At 46.7% G+C, this 18,914-nt stretch overlaps 1 protein-coding gene across 1 annotated transcript; it reads right to left on the bottom strand.

Annotated features, from left to right (window-relative positions):
* Positions 1-8,871: 8,871 nt before the first annotated feature.
* Positions 8,872-16,832, bottom strand: PRL (prolactin). Its single transcript, XM_034754481.1, has 5 exons — positions 16,814-16,832; positions 16,539-16,723; positions 15,969-16,076; positions 12,054-12,233; positions 8,872-9,376 (listed from the first exon to the last, which is right to left on the bottom strand). Exons 1-5 carry the CDS (start codon positions 16,830-16,832, stop codon positions 9,182-9,184), a joined length of 687 nt encoding a protein of 228 aa, XP_034610372.1. The 3' UTR covers positions 8,872-9,181.
* Positions 16,833-18,914: the final 2,082 nt, after the last annotated feature.

Genomic DNA, 18,914 nt, shown 5'->3' with positions numbered 1-18,914 from the left:
GATCATTCATTACATCACAAATAATACAATATAATGCTAAACAATAAATATTTTCTACAATTTTAGATACATGTGTGTGTATATATAAGAAAACTTTAGATTGTATAAACAGACATTATATCATAATGCATATGCACAAAGAGGCAGAGTAAAAGTTATGTATTGATCTTTAACTTCTGCATTTCCTGACTTTTGAGTGCTTAACTGTGCAGTCTTAATGTTATACTAATGTAGTTTTTAACAGGTTTTTTAGAGGAAATGTGAAAGCAAAGAAAAATAAGTCCTCTGTTCTTTAAATAACAAGCACTAGTTGGCAAAAATCACCAGGTTCCTGTCATTGATATTAGTTAGCACACAAGGAACCTGATTCAGCAAACCATCTCTCATATGGGTAGTTGAGTCATTTGAGATGAAATTCTCTCCTGTGGTAGTTAGCACAGGGCCTATGCACCATGTAAATCCTTTATAGGCCCTATTTGAATGGATGGTTTATTTATAGGGGTGAATTTTGCCCTTGGGTTGTCCCATTGAAATCATAGGGATTAGTCACATGTGTAAGAACTATATTGGGTCCATGTAGAGTTAACAGGTACTAATTGGCTAAAGGTCAATTCAGATAGCCTGTCTTTGTGTTTCTGGCTAAGTATTCATTTCTATACACTTATATCCAGGGCTGCCAATGCTACATGGTTTGCTCCATAACTTGCAGGTCTTCAGTGCCTCCTACCAGGGATATAGCCATAGACTCTGATTGGCTGCCTTCCCCACTCCCCTGCCTCTTGGGGAAGAGTAACCAGTCAGTCCTAGGCTATACGTTGAGGGACTGACCACTTGGACTAGGCAGAGTTCCCACCCACCCAGGGCCGGCTCCAGCATTTTTGCTGCCCCAAGTGGCGGGGAAAAAAAAACAAAACAAAAAAACGCACCACGATCAGTGGCAGCTTTGTTCTTCAGCAGCAATTTGGTAGCGAGTTCTTCCCTCTGAGAGGGACCGAGGGACCTGCCGCTGAATTGCTGCCGAAGACCCGGACGTGCCGCCCCTTTCCGTTGGCTGCCCCAAGCACCTGCTTGCTGCGCTGGTGCCTGGAGCCGGCCCTGCACCCACCCTTCTTCCCCTAAAGGACCAGAAGTGCTCAACCCACAAGCTGAATGAGACTCCTCCTCTCATATGTACAGCCCTGGGAGCCAGAGACTCCAAGCTGCCCCTGGGCTTGGTGAGAAGGGAGGAAGAGACTAAGATGAATTGCCACTCAAGATGGGGTACAAAGGTATCTAGTCACTGCAACACCTAACCCTTAGGCACCTAGCTGCCTACTGGAATTCACAGCCCTGAGTTAGGTGCAGTGATTCCCCATTTAATGCATGTGGAGAATTAGGTGCCTAAGAAAGGAGCCTCAGAAGCCAACAAGCTGGGGGGGGAGGGCACATAATCCAGCTGGGAGTGAAATGCAGAGGTTAGGGCTTAGGGTCAAATCCCATTGATTTCAGCTTTAGGAGCCGGATTCATGGGCCTGTGGGAGGCACCTATCTCTGCTTGAGAGTCTCGGCTATGAACCCTCTTCACATGCCCCACAATTATCCTAACCACTGGGTTATTCTGACGTTTGTGCCTATGTTTCTTGTGCAGGGCCTGAGCCTATAAGGGTATGTCTACACTGCACACAAAAAACCCCCAAACCTATGGCAGTAAATCTCAGAGCCTGGGTCAACTGATTTGAGCTTTTGGAACTTGTGTATTGGGGCTAAAAATAAGTGTAGACATTGCCGCTTGGGCTGGAGCCCAGGCTCTAAGACCCATCTTCCTTTCTGGGTTAAAGAGTCTGGGCTCCAGCCCAAGTGGGAACATCTGCACTACCATTTTTAGCCCTGAAGCGCAGGCCCAAATCAATTGACCTGAGCTCTAAGACTTATTGCTACAGAGGTTTTTTGCAGTCTAGACATCCCTTCAGTGTACTCAGAGCACAATTAAAGGGTCAGGCCCCACTGGTGAGATAGGCAGGGACATGCCTAGTTTGAGAATCCTAATAGTTTGAAGCTGCTGGGGCTCTGTCTTGTGCCAGGGCTCCGAGCAGCTTGTTAGCTGTGGGGTTGGTGTCAGGACTTAGATGGCTTTGTGCATGTCCACCAGAGGAAACATAGGCACTTACAGAGTCAGAGAGCAGCAGCCAAAAGAGGCAGTTAATCACTTCAGTACATATTTGAGGATCTGGCCATAAAATACTCTAGGTGTGCAACAAGACTTCCAAAAAGCAAAGGGAAAATTTTCAACATGTTGCTTTTAAATGTTATCTTCAATGTCAATTTGACTTTTTTTAGTCCCCCAGAAACACCGTGTGAATTTGGGACCATAACTAGAGTGGTCTGAGTCCCTAACGCCAAAATAAAGTTAAACCTGTAAAACATACAACCTTGATCCCTCTTAGTTAATGCTATTTAAAGTGGAAATTTCCCTTCAACCTGCATTATGAAATTTCAGCAAAGAAGCACCACTCATCATGAATGTTGTAAATATCACAAGACATTTCTTTGCCATTCTCTCCTGAAATGTCATATGTTAGCGATGGAGCAAATAGTATACATGCATTTTCTTTAAATACTTTATAAACATCAGTTATGCCGGAACAAGGAGAACAGAAATGGGTGATACAAATTTCCTGCTGCATCTCCACCTTCCCTCACTCAATTCACCCTCAGCCCTGCCAACTCATCCTGTCCCCATCCTAGCTCAGAACCTCCCCAGCCTCTCTCCACCCCTTGCTCATAGACATTCTGCATATACCTGAGCCCCAATGCTGAGAACCCCTCTGATTCCTACCAAACCTCTTCATAACTCTAAACCACTTCCTCAGCTCTGTAACTTCCCCAACTCAGGTTCAGAATACCCCTGCCACGTAAACCCCCCAGGTCACAAATCCAACCCCCGCCCAGAACCCTTCCCCTCCCTAGCTGGCACCCACCAACATCACCCAACTCAGAACCCCTTGCCTAGCCCAGCCCACTGTCACCACCTTGCCTTCCCCTATTTCATGCTGGACCTGGAGATGCAGGAGCAGAAATAGAAAGAAAAAACTGGCTGCTGGGCACATGTGCAGGGAACCCTGTAGGCTGTCTCTGTGAGGATGTAGAATGTTTGCTCTGCACCTTCTAGTGTTGCCACCTGGCCAACCAGGACCATCCCTTTTTTGAGGTAGCCGTCCTGGGATATCTGTAAGGGTGCTTAGTACACAGCCAGGTGTCCAGTTTTACGGGTTCAGGGCCATCCGTGTCCTCTTTTTTTGTATCTCAGTGGTGGCAACTCTACCTCGGCTCCTTGCAGGCCCTGTGTTGCAGGGACTTGAGGGGCTCTATGCTGTGGCATTCATGTGCAAAGAGCCAGGTATTCTGCCTCTGGAACTGAAGGAAATCATCCCCACAGAAGCCTGTATTCCCTGTTCTGTGCCGCCTCCTTCTGCTGCCTGCAGTATTTGTGCTGCAGGGCCCAGAGACCCCCATGACAGCCAGGTGCCCTACAGCCTTCAGGGCCTGGAATGGTTTCACTTGCAGGAATCCCTTAGTGGCAGCAAGTGATAGTGCACCCTGCAGTGCATCAGTCACTGCTACACACACCTACAGTGTATCTGACAACTGTGGCGTTATTGGTGAGGCTTGGCCTCGTTCGCCCCACTAACCATCTGCCACAGATGCTGCCTTCCTCAGTGTCCTGTAATAACATCCTGGGCTTGATTCTGATCTCATTTATCTCCATGAAATAGTAACTCTACCACAGCCAATGGAATCACATGAATATAAAACCAGCATAGGAGAGATCAGAATGAATGAACTCCACTGTCTTAGCTATTTTCATATTTCACTTTGAAAATCCACCTGGTCAGAGCATTTAAATGACAAGGAGGGAAAACATTTTGGCCTGGCTCTGATACATTTCTGGCCCTGCAGCAATGGCAGCATGAGTGGAGGGAGCCAAGGATTACCTGGAGCACAAACAAAAAGATTAACTAAGAAACAGGAAATGAATCCCACCTGACATCTGTGATGTAAACAGAAGAGTGGGGACAGCATTCCAAATAATGTTTATTCAAATACAGGCAGCTTGGGCATCACATCAAAGGGAGTGAAAAGAAAAAATCAGATTTGTTCCTCACTATGCCCAGTGTACATCTTGTCTTTCTTTTAATTAGCCCATGTTGGTTTGAGAGATTCCTTTGTCCTTAATCTCTTTATCTGGCTGTTGGCTTTGGTCTTTGCCACTTAATAAAAGAATGGCATTCTTTAAGCCTTCCGAAAGATGAGACAATGTGTAGCCTCCTTTCTCATAAGATTCAATAAGATCAAAGACGTAGAAATATTTCTGTGTGTGGCTGACACATTCATATTATGTGCTTCATAAGTATGCCATTCCTTCATGCTGCACCTTTGCTGGTTCCATTTTTGATGATTTAACTCTTACAGTGTTTTTTACCTTTGGAGTCCTGATGTGTGATACCTGTACTAAAGTACAAACCTCTCACTGACATGAACTTTGCAGAGAGAATATTGGTAAGTGGGCGGATTACATCAGAGAAAATCTTTGTGCCTTAATTAATGAGTGTTCCTGTTGTACTCTGTCTTTGTTGGCATCACAGAGAATGGGATCATCCCTAATTGGCACAGTGTATGCTGCACATTCATTTGGGTTCTAGTACAGGTAAGTAAATGGCAATACTGGACCGCAGTTTAGAGTGATTTTTGCCCACAGTACAGTGTAAATTTGCTGTATTGGCTCATAGCTGTAACCATATTTTTGATGACCAACTTTCATATTTGCTTGATGTCAACAGCATGTAGAAGAGGGTGTTGTGAATTGCTTTCTAGACCTGTTACTCAGGTAAAAGAAATGAAATCACTAGATCAGTACTGTAAACAATCATAATGATGGTGCGCTTATCAATTGTTACTGAATCTTGACAGTCATGAACACACAAATAGAGTTTTGCACTATAAGAGCTACATTTAGTAGGTGTCCATCTCCAATTCCCTCTCTTAACACTTGCTCTGAGGATACATTGCCTTAATATAGAAGGAGCTGTTTGGATGCCTATTACATTGAACATTTCAATGGGTTTTCCTCTTTTTTTCTAGTATCAGAGGGGTAGCCGTGTTAGTCTGAATCTGTAAAAAGCAACAGAGGGTCCTCAGATGCAAGAAGTGAGGTTCTTACCCACGAAAGCTTATGCTCCCAATACTTCTGTTAGTCTTAAAGGTGCCACAGGACCCTCTGTTCCTCTTTTTTTCTGTTTTCACAGTTTTATGCTGGTATCTTGATTTATTGAATTATCTATACAACAAAATCTAATTGTGATAATACAGTATTGTTAGTGAGAGATGATTTAAATGGCAATTGATGAGATATCCTTCAGCTTTTTTTTGCTGATCAGTAAATAGCTATTCCCGATTGGTGACAGAGGCAATGTCACTGTTGGGGGAGAGGGGAATATAAAAAGGCAATGGGAGCATGAGAGAGGAGCATAGCCACAAGCTGTAGTTTTTCCATATGCCTCACAAATCTCTAGTTTTGTTATTATAAGAAGCCTGAGTTCCTTTGAAAACACTGGAAATCAGAAATAATTACTTTTGTATTCTATAATATATATGTAATATCATCTTGTCTAAGGAATTATAGCGAGTAAGATCTTCAGTGCAGGAGCTATGTGTTCCTGTGTGTTTGTACTATGTCTAGGACAACAGGGCCTCAGTTCTGCTTGGGGCTTCTGAGTGCTTATGCAATATAAATAGTCATTAATAATTGTTATACTCCCCGCAACTGGCAATGTGAGCTCCATTCAATTACTGATAACTCCGTGAAAAGTGGGAGCGGGAATAAATGTCATGACTTGCCTCCTACCTCTATCTGTCTAACCAGCAAATGCAAAGATGGCCCTTGTGCAGAGCAGAATGGGCTGGGAAAGGAGTATTAATTGTCTGTGCCTAGTTCTTCTCTCCAATCAGAGGAGATACACAATGCAGAGCATGAAAAGGTAGGAGATGAACAAGGGCTTAGCCATAGGAAGCCTGATTCATGAAGACCATCTCCATCCAAGTTACTCAAATCCCACTAGTAGATGAAAACAACATTCCGATGCCCTCCTTGGTTGTACTGTTACAAGAAGAGGACAAGTGGCAAGTTCAGGGAACTTCTTTGGTTGGGTCTCTTCCCTCTTACTGTATTTGCTGTGGTAGTATAAGACATTGTACATTTGTTGTGGTTAGCTGTAAGTTTTGGATATTCATAGGCTTAGTAAGAGCTTTGGATTTTGGCTCCTTCACCAGTTTTGCAATAACTTACCAAATAGCGTAGGCACTCTGGGCTAGATTCACAAAAGGACTATGGGGCTGCTGCAATGCCTCACTTTTAGATGCCGTGTTGCCCAGTGGAATTCACAACCCTGAGTTAGGCACCCAGGCTCCCTGTACAATGGATGGGGAAAGTTATGGGATTCACAGAAGCCGGCACACGGAGTAGGAAGCCATATAAGCTAGCCCTTAGGAAAAGCCAAGCAGATGGCTGTGGCATAAACCCTGCCCCTCTCACAGAACTATGTTCCTAACTCTGCTTGGGATTCATAGCTGTGAACCCTTTCCTGGAGAAAGTGCCTAAGCCACTTTTTGCAAGAAATGTAGAAGCAGGTACCTATGACCGTTAGCCCAGTACTTAGGGCCCTCGGCTGAGTTGTGGGAAGCCTGTGTTCAACCCCCTTTTCCTAATCATGCAAAGGAGGGAATCAAATCTGGTCTACCCACTGGCCTAAGAGGGGGCTCTCCTGCTCAACCTTGTGAGGCCATTTTGTGTGGGTTAAGACAGGAGAATACCTCATTTGTGAATCCCACTGGGGCTTAGGCACCAACCTGCTGGGTGGCATCAGGGTTAAGGCTGTGTGCATGCTCAGTTGCCTAAATTTAGGCCCTTTGGCAGGCCTTTAGGTGCCTAGGGATGTTGGGCGGCAGCTGAGTAGGGCGTTTGTGAATGCCAGCGGTGCCTAAATGTTTGACTTAGGTGCCTTATTCCCTTTGTGAATCTAGCTCTCTTGGGATAACTAACATTATGCTATTTGAAATGTGATCTTTTCCACTCTGCTGTTTGAAGACAATCTGAGGAAAACCACTTGGGCTGAGTTGCAGAGGTGCTGAGTTCTCGCAGATATCCTCTGAACAAGTCAGGCCAGCTCTGCATTATGGATGCTCAGACATAGCTTGACAAGTTGCTGCTCGGTGTTCAATTCTAAGTCGTCGCTTTGATTTTCTACGGTTTCCCACAGTAAATGTGCATATGCTTGCAAACTGTGTCCTAATTCCTGCAAAAATGTACTCTTGTAGTCCAAATGGCACTACTCCCAGTAATAAAGTTAAGCACATGCATGAGTATTTGCAGGATCAGGGCCCAGGTAATCATGAATGCCATCGCTGAGTCCAAATCAGTTATAAATGCCTACTCATATGCATCATCTGGACTCAGAAGGCAGAAAGGTTTCATTCCTGACTAGTGTAAATTCAAATTATGTGCCATTCATTCGTTATAGTTAGGAAAATATAAAATAGCTCCTCCCTTATCACTCAGATGAATCTAAGGTTTTTCCTATACCATGGAATTTACAGCACCCATATCTCAGCACTGACTCTGGATACATGTGCAGGAAACACACCCCTATCCACCATCCAAACTTGGCACTGAGACTGAACCAGTAATTAGGCCAGGGGTGGGCAAACTTTTTGGCCCAAGGGCCACATCGAGGAGTGGAAATTGTATGGCAGGCCATGAATGCTCACAAAATTGGGGTTGGGGTGTGGGAGGGGGTGCGGGCTCTGGGGATGAGGAGTTTGGGGTGTAGGAGGGTGCTCTGGGCTAGGATTGAAGGGTTTGGAGGGTGATCAGGCCTGGGGCAGGGGTGCAGGAAGGTGTGCAGGTTCCATCTGGAGGTGTGGGCTCTGGGGTGGGGCTGGAGGTTTGGGGTACAGGTGGGTGCTCCGAGCTGGGATCGAGGGGTTTGGAGAGCGGGAGGGGGATCAGGGCTGGGGCAGGGGGTTGGGAGAGGCTCAGAGGGTGCAGGCTCTGAGCGGTGTTACCTCAAGCAGCTCCCAGAAGCAGTGGCATATCCCTTCTCCGGCTTCTCTGGAGGCACAGCCAGGTGACTCTGCCCGCTGCTCCATCCGCACGCATTGCCCCTGCAGCTCCCATTGGAGCACGTAGGAGCTGGAGTGGGGCCATGCTGTGGCTTCCGGGAGCCGCATGTTGTGGCCCTGCGCCCCAGCTGGAGCGAGGCCAAGCCGTGTTGTGCGGCACTTGACCCAGCGCCCCAGCTGGAGCGCTGCCGAGCTGTGCGGTCCGGCCGCCGATCCAACGCCCCGGCCAGAGTGGGCTGAGCCGGATGGTGCGGCTCACGAGCTGGCTTAAAATGGCTCGTGGGCCAGATGCGGCCCACAGGCCCTAGTTTGCCCACCCCTGAATTAGGCCCTTACTCATGTGCTATAGTACTTTTTTCCATAAGAGTTCTCAGTGGGACTACTCATGGAGTAAGGTGCTACTCAGTGTCAGACTATCAGACTCCTGCTCTTAGGGACTCCTGAAACTACATCAATATTTGTAAAAGCTTGCAGCAAGTTAGGAAAAAAGTTAGAAGTTTGATGGGAAAGAAGGGTAGTCAGAGGGTCATATATCCTCCTAAACCCATTAGTAATACCATACATTGAGTACTTTTAAACATAAGTACTTTTGTCACATGATAAATGAAACAACTTTTATTATAAAAATATACTTTATTTAAAGTCTATACATGTCTTGTACCAAGACTTAGCTAATTTATTGATGTTTAGCTTCAATGACAATATGTACACCTGAAAATGTGTGAACTATTTAAATTGCAGTTTGACATACTGTAGTAAATACAGAAACTGATTTATGCACTACCCCTGAAATCCACTCTTCCTGGTGTGTGAAACCCACATACACACATTATGCCTTATGTAATATTTCAACTGTGTAGGTTAACAGTGTAAAATAAATAATTGGCAAAGCCATTCAAAACTAGTTTTCTTTGTTAATAATTTACTATTACTGTAAATGTCATAAAACCTTTATAAATTATTTTGTTCCATCTTTGCAAACAACATGTAGCTTTAATTCTGAAAATTGCCTGTCACAGATTAAAACTCAACAACTATTTCCTGGCCAAATCCTACATTTAAGAATTTTTAAGTAGCTTTGTACTTTATTGGAATCTCTCCTGAAGCAGTGAATAAACTCATAGTCACTCATCAAATTTGCTTCATTACTAATGGATAAACCAGCTGCTTCTGATGATCCCATTCCATTCAATGAATTGCTGATGATTCCCATTGACTGCATCTGTATTGAAAACAGAATATGTATGACTGTAACCTGTCAATGGATATAAATGTGCATAGAACCAAAATCCTCAAAATGCTAGTGTTGAAGCTAACAAAATCAGGGTTTATAGAACACCCATTAATGAAATTATCAGCTAATGTAGACTGCTCACCTCCAGGTTTTTTATGTAAGTACTGAAAAAAATTGTGCAAAGTTCTCTAGAGAAAGGAAATGCAATCCCAGCCTGCTACCCAGAGCCTACATAAGAGTCTAACTAGTTGGAAGTGGTTTCATATTGTTTCAAGAAATTCTGCCTCTGGAAGCAGAACTTTGGCAATGCTATCAAGGACATAACACCCTTTGAACATGGAGCAGGTAAAGGCCACTCTTCAGTATGGCTGCCCCATCTCAAGATAGTTCAGTGGATCAGTTTTCTTCAGATTCAGGACCGGCTCTAGGCACCAGCAAAACAAGCTGGTGCTTGGGGCGGCACATTTTTAGGGGCGGCATGGCCGGCGCCAGAATGCCGCCCCTAAAAATGTGCCCCGGCCTCCCTAGCTCACCTCCGCTGCTGCCGCTCGCACGCCACGGCACGCGAAACAGCTGATTCGCGCGCCGCTGCTCCCCCTCCCTCCCAGGTTTGAGAGCCTGGGAGGGAGGGGGAGATGCCGAGTGGCTGCAGCGTGCGCGCCGCTTCTCCCCCTCCCTCCTAGGCTTGAGAGCCTGGGGGGAGGAGGCAGGGCTGGGGATTTGGGGAAGGGGCGGAGCTGAGGCGGGGCCGGGGGTGGGGTAAGAAAAAAATGCGGGCGGCCAAAATTGTTTCTGCTTGGGGTGGCAAAAATCCTAGAGCCGGCCCTGTTCAGACTTGTAGCCTTATTTAACGAGCTTCATCTAGTAAGGCGCTAGGGCTTCTAGCAGGTGCTGAGCATCCCCAAGAGCTGTTAAAGTCAATGCAAAATGAGGTCCCTCACCACCTCTTAGAAGGACTGGCCGCCTAGCAAGATCAAGCCCAGACTCAGTGTAATATGGAAAAATACTGTCACATGACACTGTCTATGCAATAAGTAGTTTCAATTTGATATTGTTTCCTTCTTATACTTTACTATTTGTGAAACCTTGGTAGCACGTACAGAACAATATGGACAGAGCTGCCATTCCCTCAGAGAGCCTCCCATCCAAGAATTTCCCCAAAACAAGTTGTAGAAATGGGCCTGAGCTACAAACCTGGATACAAATATCCTGAACTTGGGCGAAGCTTGAATCTGTTTTTGAATTTTATGTTTGGCCCCAAATCTATGATGAACTAAACAAAAATCCGGATATTAAATGCCCCTGAATTCTGGGGAAATTCTAATCCATATTCATAGCCAAACTGAAGATTGGGCTTCTCCGTTTATAGCTCTGTCCTGTGAGGTGCTGTTCAATTTCACTTCACTGGTGGATGCATTTCAGCAGTGGATAAAATGACCCCTCTGCTGTATTGCTGAGTTGTACGTCCATTTCAATTTGTATCATCCTTGGTGAGATATTAAGGTTTTTTTTCTTATTTTTTAAGTGTTTAGTGGGATGTCTGCATGGGAATAAACATGTTAATTGTCAGAGACAAAGAAAATAGGCCTGATTCTTCATTCCTTGTTCAGTCACAGCTCCAGCTGAGTTTAGTGAGAGTTGTGAGTGCACATGGAATACAAGATCAGACCCACTATCTGGTAATAAAAAGTGAGAGAGCTGCAAATATAATCAGATGCCACAATGTACATTTATCAGAAGGCATTTGTCACAGGGCTTTAAAATACACCTCTACCCTGATATAATGCTGTCCCCGGGAGCCAAAAAATCTTACCGTGTTATATTGAACTTGCTTTGATCCACCAGAGTGCGCAGCCCTGCCCCCCCCCCCCCAGAGCACTGCTTTACCGCGTTATATCCGAATTCGTGTTATATTGAGGTAGAGGTGTAGTTATGTAAGTAGCTAGGGGTGGAATCCAGAAAGGGGCTTAGGTGTTGTGATACTCAGTGTTGCAATGCCTAACTTTTAGACCCCTAGCAAATCTCAGGAACAATTCCGCGATCCACAAAGCTGAGTTAAGTGCCCAGGCTTTCTATACAATGAATGGGGAGAGAAAGCCACCTAAGAATGAGATCCATAAAAGCCAGCATGCTAGGCAGGAAGCCGCCTAAGCTAGCCAATGGGAGATGCTGACCTGCTAAGACCCTGCCCCTTTCTCCGAGATAGGTGCCTCGGTCCAGGATGCAGGAAGGTGCCTATCTCTGCTAGCTATCCATGAACAGGAACCCTTCCCTTGGCTTAGGCACCTATGTAGTTTCTTGCTGGAATGAGTTCAGTGCTGGCCTTGTGCCACACAAAACAGCCAGAGAAGGAAATGGTGCTGGGGCCCACCTTTTAGTCCAGTACTCAGCTGAGATGTGGGAGAGACAGGTTCAACTCCCCTCTCTCTAGCAGGCATGGGAAAGATTGAAAGTGGGGTCTCCTACCTCTCAGGAGTATGCTCCAACCACTGAGCTATTGGATAGTCTGATGTGGGGCTCCCTCAGTCTCTCCTATTGAAGCTGTTCCACTGTGAACACCATGCTAGGGCTATATCTTTGTAACTGAGAGCAGAATTTGGCCTTGAGAACCCTTTGGTATTTCAGTATAACTGATATTAAAAAAAAATTAGGTTGAAAATCTTGCCTTCTCTGTTACTTTCTCCATTCCAGTCTTCAGCTCATGCACCATATTGCTGATTTGCTTTGCTTTGCTCAGGCTGTCACTAGATAATTCTTGATGATGACCAATATTCTGGTCAAAGTGGGAAAGTGGTTCCTTCCAGGCTTGCAAGAGTCTCAGTATCAAGTGAGTTAGTTCTTCTCTCTTGAAAACAAAATATGAAAGAACTTTCCTATTAGTGGCATCAAAGCATATGAACAGTGACGTTCTCATTGGGCATGGTATACTTAAACAGACAATGATACTTAAAATCTGGGCACACTTAGAATTTCTATGCATACAATTCATAACTAACTTTCAAATGTTTAGAAAATAACAGTTTCATGGGCTTCTCTCTAGTTGTACATTAGTATTGTCGGAGAATAACAGAGTTCTCACTTTTTGTTTGGGTACAGCAAGTCAGGTACTTTATTTTCTCTGCTTCCACAGTATGAAAAACAAAACAAAATGACTTTGCACATGCAACTTCTTCCCAAATTGCTTAGGATCTCATTCTGTAATCAAATTCTGCATCAAAGTGGTGGTACTTCCTTAAATAGTGCTACATTGATATCAAATGCTAAACTGCTGAGTTGTTAGATGGAAAAAAGTCTTAAGGGAAAACTTTCAAAAGTGCCAAAGGCCCAGATCCACAAAGGGACTCAGGAATTGCTATACTGAGTATTGCTGCTTTTAACTTTTAGGTGCCTAGGAAATCACAGGAACAACATTGAGGTGCACAAAGCCTGAGTTAGGTGCCTTTCTCCCTACACAATGAATGGGGAGAGATAGCTGCCTTAGGGCTCCTCTACATTGGGAACTTACATCAGCATAGCTACGTCTCTCGGGGAGTGAAAATCCACACCCATGAGAAATGTAGCTATGCCTTCCTAACCCTCAGTGTAAACAGTGCTAGGTCAATGGAAGAATTCTTCCATTGACCTAGCTACTGCCTCTCGGGGAGGTAGATTGCCTTCATCAATGGGAGAACCCCCCCATTGGCATAGGTGGGGTCTATGAAGCACTACAGAGGCATAGCTGCAGCTGTTTCACTATTGAGGTATAAGTGTAGTCTGCAATCCACAAAAGCCAGCATGCTAGGTGGAGAACCACCTAAACTGGCCAATGGAGAGGCTAATGAGAAGGGTGTGTGTGATGAGCCTGGCCCCTCTCAGGAAGATAGGTGCCTATGCCCAGCCTGTGGGGAGGTGCCTATCTGTGCTTAACAATTTACAAAGGAAAACCCCTCGCCTGGAATCAGGCATCTTAGACGTCTAAGTAGTTTCTGGTGGGAATGAGTTAGGCACCTGCCTCACTCCACACAAAACAGCCAGAGGAGGAGTTGCTGGTTCCTACTGTCTAACTTTTAGCCCAGTGGTTGGAGCATTCCTTTCGGATGAGGAAGATACAGCTTCAGTTCCCCCCCCCTCTATCTGAGTGGGAGAAGGGATGTGAACAGGAGGCTTCCACCTCTGCGCATTCTAACCACTGAGCTATGGGGTAGTTTGATGTGGGGGCTCACTCAATCTCTCCTTTTGAAGTTCTTCCACTGTGGCTAACTAATGAAAGAGTGATTGGAGTAGGGGGACTAGATTCTGGGTCTCCCACCTTGCACGTAGGTGCCCTAATCTCTAGATTACAGAGTCTTTCTCTGTGGCCCAGTTACATTTCCACTGTGGATAAATAAATAGCCGTTGGGCCAGAGAGCAAGAGAGCATGAGAATGACTCTGGTTCAGTGCTTAGGGCACTACCTGAAAGGTGGAACAGTTTTAACAGGAGAGATTGAGGGAGCCCCCAATCAGTGGTTAGAGCTCTCCCCTGAGAGGTGGGAGACCCTCCTGGTCACATTTTTTACTGCCCCTCAGGCAGAGTGGGGGAGAATTGAAGCTGGGTCTCCCACATCCCAGGTGAATGCAGCTATCCATTGGGCTAAAAGTTGGAAGGTTGGAAACACCTCCACTGGTGAGATTTTTTAAGTGGACCCAATGCAGTAGGCGGCCTCTGAGCACACCTTAGGTGGCCAAATGCCTATGTGTCCCCTGGTTCATGGAGTGCTCCAGAGCTTATGCAGGAGACGGGCATCCAGAGGCCTAGAGAGTCAGCAGTGCACATGCTCACAGGCAGGAACTTCTCTACCTAGGGAATTTTTACACTAAAAACATAGGCACCAAGTGAGTATAGGCACCTATAGGGTTTGGCGGGAGTTTTGTGGATTCCAGTGGAGTCAAAACTGGGATTTAGGCACCTAAATACCTCTGGGTCTGGGGCTATGTGACTTAGGAGCCTAAGCCTCTGACTTTCCATGAGATTTAGGCTCCTAAATGCTTAAATTGCTTTTGAAAATGGCACTAAAGTCCCTTAGCTGCTTTTGAAAATATTATCCTTCTTGTCAGCTGTATGTATTCTGAGCCAATCTGTTTTCACTTGCAAAGAGAGAAAAATCACAGGAAGAGCATTTCCCCATTATTTTAACCATCAAAACCAAAGAGAAAAGTTGCTAAATAACACCTTCATACATTTCTTTTTCTTTTCTCCCATTTTTTCTTTTTATCCATCCCCTTTTTACAATATTTTTCACACCTGTCTTTGTGTCCTTGGCTTTTCAATGTCTGCTTTTCGTCACTATTTTTAAAATACTGATTACTTTTCTTAGCTTTGAGCTCCTACAGTTTCTTTGCTTGATTTCTGTTCCTCACTATATTTTTTCCTCTTTGAAACATTTCTGTTTACAAATATTTGCTTCTCTTCCCCCCCACCATGGTTTTCTCATAATGGCTTTCTAAGTTTTACAATGGCACTGATTAATCAAATTTATTTGTAGAGTTCACAGCTACTTCCTAGATTTGTCTTTCATTGTGCCAGAGTAAATTAAAGGGAAAATGTATCCCTCTCTGTCCTTTGGGATGTCTGACCTTTGTTTAAGTATTGCAGTGCTGTTTTTATAACTAATGAATGTGAATTAATCTTATAGAGCCCCACAAACATTATTTCTTACAATATAGAAGGAAATTGGGATTAATTGTGGGATCTCAAATCCATCAGCTACCCTGCTTACACTCTGCAAATATGTAGGATGCAAGAACTTTAAAGAGGAAGCATCAGCTATAACTGAGGCTATGATTTTGTCACAGAGGTTGTGGAAGCCACGGAATCCGTGACTTCCAAAGACCTCTGTGACTTCAGCCCTGGTGGCTGGGAGCTGCAGGGTCCCACCACTTCCTGCAGCGGCAGGGAGCTGTAAGATACCCCCACCACCTGAGGCAGTAGGCCCCCAAGCTCCCAGCTGCCATGGGCAGTGGGGGTACCCCACAATTCCCAGCCAGCGCAGGGATACTCCACAGCTCCCCAGCCACCACCATGCAGGGGGATCCCAGAGCTCTGAGTCCCCATGGGTGGTGGGGCCTTGGAGCTCCCAGCCACCCCACAGCTGCCCAGTCCCTTCCCATTTTATCATGGATATTTTTAGTAAAAGTCAGGGACAGATCAGGGGTTTCCATGAATTTTTCTTTATTGCCCGTGACCTGTCCCTGACACTTACTAAAAATATCCATGACAAAATCTTAGCCTTAGCTATAACATTCCAAGAGTACAAAATCCCCCTGGCTGGGACTATGCTGAGAATTTGCCTATTAGTCACGTGGGCTCGCTACCAGCAGGTGCTGAGCGTTTTCAACTTCCTCTGAAGCCCGTGGGAGTGGAGGGTGCGCAGCACTTTGCAGGATCGGGCCTGGCTCTTCAATGACAATGTTCCATCCTTCCTTCCCTCCTTAAATAATAACTGGAATCTGGCACAGCTCAGTTTGACAAACTGTCCCCTTGAGTTTCCCCATACAAATAGCAACCGTATCTGACATCACTGCATGCCATATCAACTCCAGTGCACGCTAATAGGGCCTTACCGGTATTTTTTGGACATACTCCTTGCCATTAGGCGTTAGCATCCTGGAGGTGTGGCATTTACCTGTCCATTTGCCCAACTCGTTTCCATTGGGTAGAAAGTTTTTTTCCTAAAGGGAAGAAAAAGAACTCAACACATCAGATGTTGTAAAACTGTAGTTGGTAACTTTGGTGGTTTTCAATAGCCATTTTGTCACCTTGCATATTTCCTTTTACCAAACCCCACATTACAATCAAAACACGGACATGCAGCGGGAAAACTTGTGAGCAGAGCTAGCCCATGGAGCTACTATGTCACACGTGATGTGAGTAAATGAATACGGCGCATCTGACAGTGCCAAGACTTTCTTGCTGCTCCCGTAGATGATCAGCGATACAGAACGGAGACAGCAAGCAACAGACCGACTGCATACCCAGCCCGGGCTTTAACTGTCGGGAGGAGAGAGGAAGCCAGATGCTTTGGCAAACATGCCCCGAGGTCAGAGATCGCTGCGTGCCCAGTTCAGGTGGGCAGCAAAGGCGATCCCTAGGAGAACAGGGGAGCCTGTGGCGTGGCAGGACGGGGCACTCACCAAGTCCAAGTAGAGCGCCGTGGAGAGGCTGTGTAGTCTGTCCGAGTGCTGGATCACCCGGTCGAAAAGATCAGACACGGACAAGAAGCGGCAGCTCGAGTCTCCCTGCCGGGCACAAATTGCCACGAAAACGGCTCCTGGCGGCTTCCCCAGCAGCCAGAGCAGGGCGCACAGGCAGGCGTAACCTGGGAAGAGCGGATGGATCAAGACCAGCCCGCTACCCTGCAGGCAACGCTGGGGCGCAGACTGGCGAGGGGTCAGGGGCAGCTGCTTACCTTTGCGCGCGGCGCCCATGGTGCAGGCGGGAGCGGCGGGCGGACGCTGGTCGGGTTGCTCTGGGATGCCCCTGGCTCCCCTATATATGCGCGCGCGGAGATGGGCACAAGGGTGAGCTAAGGCCACGCGGGTGCGTGCGGGGCGGCTGCTGTTCGTCATTGCTGGGTTCCTCAGCGCGTGCCGCCGGGCTTGCGCGGCCCGCGGCGGGATTAGCAAATGGCGCGGAGCGGGGCCCTGGCTCCGAGGAACGCCGCAGCTCTGAGCGCGCTCCCCTGAGGCGGCGAGTGTTAACCCCGAGACAGTAACTAGGGGGAGCGAGGAAACACTCCGCGTGGGTACTGGATATTTCACACCAGCACACACAGACTGTGTGCCCCAATAAACGGCCAGGGCACTGATTTTTCCTCTGCCTCACCAGTTTTAAACCAGTCACTCCACTGACTCCAGTGTGGAATTAGGCCTGATCTATAGTGGCACAAGGCAGAGAATAGGTCCTTTGTATATAGTACCTACATGGGGGGTGCACACTATGGCCTTGGCCTCCATCAACGCTACTCTGGGCAGCTCAGAGAACCACCGCTGGAAAGTTGGTGATTCCCCAGCTACCCCTGGCTGGCACAGAAGCAGCCATACTAACCCCATAACATCCCCCTCTCCCAAACACAACCCCAGGGTTGGCCTTTGGGAAAACGGCACCCTGGGCAAACTTGTATTTTGGCACCCTGGCACTTGCAAGCGCCACGCCTCCATCGCCTGTGGCCCCTGCGGGCTCCCTTGGCTCCTCTCCCCCCCCATCACCCGCGGGAAGGGCTGCACAGGCAGGATCCCCCGGCCACTGACTACTCTGCCACAGGAAGGGGGAACCCAGGAGCTGGCTCTCTGGCTCCACGGGGACAAGCCCTGCTGCCTGCACCTCCCCACCAGACTTGCAACTCGGGGTGGTATTGCCCACCCTCTGGCTGGCTGGCCAGGTGCTCCAGCCCTGGGCTCACCTGCACTCACCCCGCTCTGGCAGCCCAGGCCCACCAGCTTGCACAACTTGGATGGTTCTGACCAAAGTGCCCTGGGCGGTTGGCAGGTTGCCCATGTCGCCTACCCCTAAGGACAGCTCTGAACACCCCCATCATGGTGTATGATGCTTAAAGCAGTGGCAGAAGAAGATATTTTTAGCAGCAGCATTTTGGATTGATAGGACCAGGGGAGGTCAGAGAAACGAAGTTTGCAATAGTCAAGACGAGATAATTAAGGCATGAATTTTGCAGCAGGGAGAGTGAAGGATGGTAAAAGGCAAAAATTAGGTGTGTAAAAGAGAGGAAAAAATCTGAGGAGGCCTCAAAGGCCTTTTCAGTTCATAATGAAAGAGAAAACATCAGACAAAAATTCTCTATGCTTACTGAAGGCAGAGGGAAATACTCAGCAGGATCAATGAAGGGGACAATGCCTGGTATCTATACTGTGGGAGCACTTGGCAGGTTAAATGTACTTGTTTCACTGTTCATTTGTTTCAGTTCTGTGGTCTGCATTACAATGTCAGGGATCCTGTTATTAGGATCTAGGCATTATGGTCCTGATTCAGCAAAGCTGTTCAGCCCCTGCTGAGGTCCATTCTTATCCAGCAGAGCACCTAGGCACAGATCATTATGCCTGTTTTTCCTCCAAATTTTCTAATCTAGAACTTCATAATATTTTGGCCCAATCCTGCAAACATGTACACAAGTGAGTACTTCAGCATGTGAGTAATCCTATAATTCGTTTATGTAAGTTTGCTAAATCGGACCTTAGGCCCAGGTCTACATAGGTATTTAGGCTTCTAACACCTATTTGGGGATGGACTTTAGGTGGTGGTATGTTCAGCATCTACAGAGTCTCTCTCTCTGTCTCTCTCTCTCTCTTTCTCTGACTCAATGACTGTTCCACTGTGCATAAATACTTAAATAGTTGGGGGGATGACTGGGAGAGAGAGGGTCAGTCAACAGCCTGCTGCAGGAGCGGTGGAAGCTTCCTAAAAATGGGGGGCCCATCAGCACCTGAACCATAGCCCCACCCCACACCATCTTCTCCCCGATTCCCTGCCATCACACTACTTCTTGCGCTGAGTTC

This window comes from Trachemys scripta, chromosome 1 (genome assembly GCF_013100865.1).
Source record: "Trachemys scripta elegans isolate TJP31775 chromosome 1, CAS_Tse_1.0, whole genome shotgun sequence".
NCBI classification, from domain to species: Eukaryota; Metazoa; Chordata; order Testudines; family Emydidae; genus Trachemys; species Trachemys scripta.
Note: the sequence above shows the minus strand (reverse complement) of the source record. Positions and strands in the feature narration are given on the sequence as shown.

Bases quoted from the DNA above. Each gene is read 5' to 3' on its own strand.
- PRL (XM_034754481.1), bottom strand. The intron at 16,077-16,538 runs GTGAGTGCCCCG...TCTTCCCTTTAG, and splicing joins CGGCGCTCTACTTGGACTTG to GAAAAAAACTTTCTACCCAA. The intron at 9,377-12,053 runs GCAAGATTTTCA...TTTTCAATACAG, and splicing joins TGGAGAAAGTAACAGAGAAG to ATGCAGTCAATGGGAATCAT.